Source organism: Phalaenopsis equestris, unplaced genomic scaffold, assembly GCF_001263595.1.
Source record: "Phalaenopsis equestris unplaced genomic scaffold, ASM126359v1 Scaffold000372, whole genome shotgun sequence".
In the NCBI taxonomy this organism is placed as follows: domain Eukaryota; kingdom Viridiplantae; phylum Streptophyta; class Magnoliopsida; order Asparagales; family Orchidaceae; genus Phalaenopsis; species Phalaenopsis equestris.
In genome coordinates this window covers 1,131,791-1,136,870 of record NW_018164814.1, presented here as the reverse complement: position 1 = coordinate 1,136,870, position 5,080 = coordinate 1,131,791, and the positions used below count along the sequence as shown (strand labels likewise).

Genomic DNA, 5,080 nt, shown 5'->3' with positions numbered 1-5,080 from the left:
ATCATCAAATCAACAATATAAACCAATTAGCTGATCTCTTCACTAAATATCTATCTTTTTAAAATTTAATGATAGCAGCATTGTTGATGATCAGCAATGGGTCTGAAAGAATATCTAAATGGGTCTGAAAGTTTCTATACATCTGCCCTTTCTTAATGCATTTTTTTAGACAGACTCCATTTTTTTCCTCTTTCCAGATGGCAAATACTTCTCAAAACAATCAATGTGAATCATATATGATACATCATATATGCGTCTAAATCATATTTGAGCAGGGTCAGATAAAAAAACTTAGAACAACAGAGATGAAAGAATTCAGCAATCTTAGTGTCTATATCTAATTCATAAAAATTGATCTGTAAAACTCAGATGGAATTAGCGTCTCTCACAATTTGAATTTCTTAGAAGAATTGTAATCTTCGGATCGGGGAAATACCAAAAAAGTATAAGAGATGAGAGAATTCAGAATAACTAATAGAAGGACTAATCCAATCCATAATGATGTACCATCAGAAGAAGCAAATAGAACAGGTAAACTAATCAGTCAGATTAATGAAATTGCAATTAATGCAAAAATGGCTAATTTGAAAGCAATAATCATGCTTGTAAGATGTCTAAGATTTGAGTGATATACACATAAATATGAATTTTTAGGTGTTTGATATGTAAATACATAAGAATTGTGTGGTTAAATCGCATGCTCAATTTATTTATCAGCAATCTTTTAATGAAGAGAAAAACTATCTGCATTTTCCATCACATTTGTACGCCAATCCATTAACCAAAGTTCAATTTTTTTCATAGCTAGTGGGCTGCTGACAAACAATTACAATTCAACGATCAGCATACATACTGAAAGCAAATCATTTATTACACAACTATAACAGCAAAATCTTATTCCAGATATGAAAATTCGTTTATTAGAAGGCCCCCAGCTCAAATACGAGACACCTGCATTATAAGCAGCAACTCAACAATAAGCAAAACAACAGAGGTAATGTAGAGAGGAGAAAGTCTGCTGATCTCTTAATGGGATAACTCTATTAGCTTATGCAAAGTTGAAAAGTTTATAATTTTTCACAAAAATAAAAAAATATGAAAGTTTAGCTGATTACAATACCCGAAAAGGAGATGTCGAATTCCTCAGTTTATCTTGAAAAGAAAACAAAATAAAAATAAATAAAGGAGTCAATTAAATTGAACGGAGTAAGTTAACCAGGAAGATTTAAATCCAAGCCACACAAGTCATACAAATTTACATATCCAACTCCTAAACTTTAATTATTACATACATCGCACCCTACTCACGAAAAGATGCATTTCACTTCTTAAAAGTTAAAAATGTGGTATTTTATAGGTGATATGTAAAAAGTAAAATTTAGGCGGTAGATATGTAAATACATATGAATTGGGCGTTATGTATGTAAATGCTGAAGTAAGCTGTAAATAATGTAGAAGCTTACCCCAAACCTCTTCTTGGTGGTAGCAATCAACTCTTGAGGATCATATCGAGTTTGAGTATAAGCATCAATCTTGTTCAGCTCCTACAATGTTAATTTGTCAATTAAAATAACAAATTTTTTATACAAGGTAACAATAATTAAGCAGTACAAAAGTAAAAATAAAAGTTAAGAAATGGATTCTATTTGATGTGAAATGGTTCCAAAAAGTGATCTTATTCATGCATTTTAGCACTATATTTATTGATAATCTAGATCTAATTCATGAGATCATCATTGAAAAAAGTGAGAAAATAGTTAGAAGATAACAAACTTAAGAATAATAGAACTAATAACTATATAATTTTAATCAGTTTAACATTTCTATTTATCTGCCAATATTCTATCATTAGAAGATAAATGCTACCTAATGTGATAGATTTCAGTATATTCAATTTTGGATTTCAGGAACAAATAGCCATAAACCATTTCTAAAATATTTCGATAGCTCAAACTCTTGATATCCATCTTCTCTTTGAAAAAAATCCAAAAACAATAATATGGATAAAGCACTCATAATAAGATTAAAAAGTTCATTCATAAACCCAAAGCTTTGGAGTGGACTTCCAAAACCCTTCTTCACCGTTTGCTTGTAATGCTAATCTAAGTAAATGTAGATAACTATTTCTTATAAAACTACGATGAGAATTACAAATATAAATTAAAAAAAAAATCAAACAGCAGCTTCCTATGATAAAGTTTTCTAAAAATAACAAGAAAACAGTTCTCAAATGAAGCTTGGAATGCAAAGCAGACAGAAAACTATCCCAAACAATCCTAAATATACCTCAATCCATAGTGTGAGCTTGGGCCTCCCCTTGGTAATGTCATAGTTCCTTACATCAGCAAATAAAAGCTGAAACCTCTCAACAAACGGAGCATATGCTATATCCACCTAAAATATACCACATTATTCAGCAATGAGACAACAAGACACTAAATAAAAAAAATAATTCTGAAATTCACCTACTTAAATTTTCAACTCTTACCAGACTGAACTGTCCGAGGAAAAAAGGCCCATCATCAAACTTTGAAAGGTATTCTTCTATCTTGTTGAAAGCATTAACTGCAGGGTTCATGAACCAAGAGATGTAACGGAGCTTCAACAGATGAAAAAAGTTTTATAAACCAGAACAACAATCAGAGTTGGTAACTCACCAACTTCTTCACTGACATCACCCTTTGAAGGCAAGTCTCGATAGGAAGCACCATTGAAGGAGTCAGTGAAAGCCAGCAGTTCCTCTGCAAACTTCTTCTTTTCCGGATCCTACAATAGTTTTCCACAAAGCTTATCAATACCTCAAGAAACTAAAACCAGTGTTGATCTAGCTAAGGAAAGTTATTCAACTGCTCTTACATCAGGCAACAAAGAAGGGCCCTCAAAATTCTCATCGATATACTTGAGCAAATCCAAGCTCTCCCCTTTAACCTCATTGTTATGTTCCAGAGAAGGAACCTAATCATCAACACACCCAAATAACATCAGTTCAATGAAGCCGGAAAAGCAAGCCATGACTGAAAGGATCACAGAAAGATAAAATCTTTCATCCAATTCCACGTACCTTATTGACAGAATAAACCTTCTCCTTGTACCAGGCAGGCCTGTTCTGCAGATCAATTGGCACCAGTTTTATCTTGTCTTGCAACCCCTGTTCAAGAGCGCACAACAAATTATTTTCTAAATCTCATTCATACGCCTCCTAAAACAGAGAAACATAGTAATTACCTTATAGTTCCTAGCAATCCAGGTGCGCTGTGCGAACGGGCAAATGTAAGCTGTGTACAACCTGATCAGCCGAATAATCGTCTCAGCAATAATAAAGGAAAATCCATAAAATCCTAAAGCGAAAAAAGAGAAACTTTACCTCGTAGTTCCATCAAACAGAGCAGGCGGCTCCGCTGTAGCATCCAGAGAAGGAGGAAGGTCATCCTTCTTGTAACTGCTACAATAAATAATACAGCTCAAAACCGAGGGACGAACAAACGGAATCGTAAAGAAGAGCAATTTAGGGTTTTGAACAGACCTAACGACTGCTGCGGCCATTGCAAAGAATCTAACAACTTTTCTCTTGCTCCTTAGCTTCTGATTGTGAAGATGGCCAGAGAAGAAAACGAGATTGGATTTATAGAACGGGAGCGATGAAGGAGATGGTGATTTAATGGAGCTTCTGTAAAATCTTTCTGGAAAATTCGTATTCGAAAACGTCATCGGTGACAGCGATGAAGCGGCGAGTGTCGCCATTGTAGCTAACTCAGTACAACTCAGCGGATTATACATTCAAAGTAATAAAAAAAATTACATAAATACCACGCAATTTTTATGTAAATTTCAAACCTAACCAAAATTTGAGCGTATGTAAATAGATTATATATTTTTTTAATAGAATTTTATTTTAAATTTAACAAAGCTTATTTTAAGAGAAAAATAAAATCGATTATATAGAGAAAATGTTGTCAGAAACATATAAACTTACTATTAATTATATTGACGGAATAAATCAATTTTAATTTTGAGTGAATTAAGAAAAGAAATACATAGAGTTTAAAATTAGGTAATTGAATGAATGCACCCGGGTTTGCGACCAGCTTCATTGGTGAAGAGGCCGTTAGAAAATATTTTAATAGAGAGCGGCCCGTTGGGGATCGTTGACGTTGATTTGGATTAAGTACAGAAGCAATAAGTAGACCATATATTTTGAAAATTAGAATTTAGGGTTTCAAATCAGTTGATTTGAATTTCTGTGAAAATTGTATATAAGACAAGCGAAAGAAAGTCGCTTTCTCTAAACACGCGTCAACGATGAAGCCAAAAAAAATTGAGTTAGTGCATGCTGACATATGGGGTCCTACTTCAGTTCCGTCCATTGGAGATTCCTGTTATTTTGTCATTTTTATTGACTATCACACTAGCATAGTATGAGTTTACTTTTTAAAGCAAAAAAAATATGATGTATTTGAAATTTTTAAGAAGTTGAAGGATATGATAGAAAATGAGATGGTCTTGAAGTTGAAGTGTCTCAAATCAGATAATCAGATAATGGGGTTAAGTAACGTGATCAGAAGTTTAGAAATTTTTATTCTACATATGGGGTCAGACATAAATTCATTGTCTCAAGAACACTGCAACGGAATAGTGTTGTTGAATGCATGGATAAAATAATTATGAAGTGTGCTAGGATCATGACTTTTAGATTGAAGCAGTAAACACTGCAATTTATCTAATTAAATGTGGTCCATTAGTACCTTTGTAAGTTTTGACTGAAAAAGCTTGGAGCGACAAAAATGTAATTTTATCTCATTTAAAAATATTTTGGTGTTCTGCAAATGTGTATGTTGATGCAGGTTTCAGGAGTAAACTTAATTTGAAATCTGTCGAGTGCTCCTAATGATCAAGAATGTGGAGAAAGAAATAGTGCTCAACCAAAAGGAGTACTAGAAGTTCCTCAGTCACATGTTAATGAAGTCAGAAGATCTAGTAGAGTGATGCAATCTGTACACATGTATTCTCCTTCATTACACTATTTGTTATTGACTGATAGTGGTGAACTAAAGTGCTTTGAGGAGGGTACTCAAGTTGAAGA

The 5,080-nt window shown here is 33.2% G+C and overlaps 1 protein-coding gene across 1 annotated transcript; it reads right to left on the bottom strand.

Moving 5' to 3' along the window:
- Window positions 1-722: 722 nt before the first annotated feature.
- Window positions 723-3,768, bottom strand: LOC110026430 (protein IN2-1 homolog B-like). The gene is made up of 10 exons (XM_020727361.1): window positions 3,524-3,768; window positions 3,365-3,442; window positions 3,226-3,286; window positions 3,062-3,148; window positions 2,857-2,955; window positions 2,658-2,766; window positions 2,489-2,565; window positions 2,287-2,394; window positions 1,464-1,544; window positions 723-951 (listed from the first exon to the last, which is right to left on the bottom strand). Exons 1-10 carry the CDS (start codon window positions 3,739-3,741, stop codon window positions 937-939), a joined length of 933 nt encoding a protein of 310 aa, XP_020583020.1. The 5' UTR covers window positions 3,742-3,768; the 3' UTR covers window positions 723-936.
- Window positions 3,769-5,080: the final 1,312 nt, after the last annotated feature.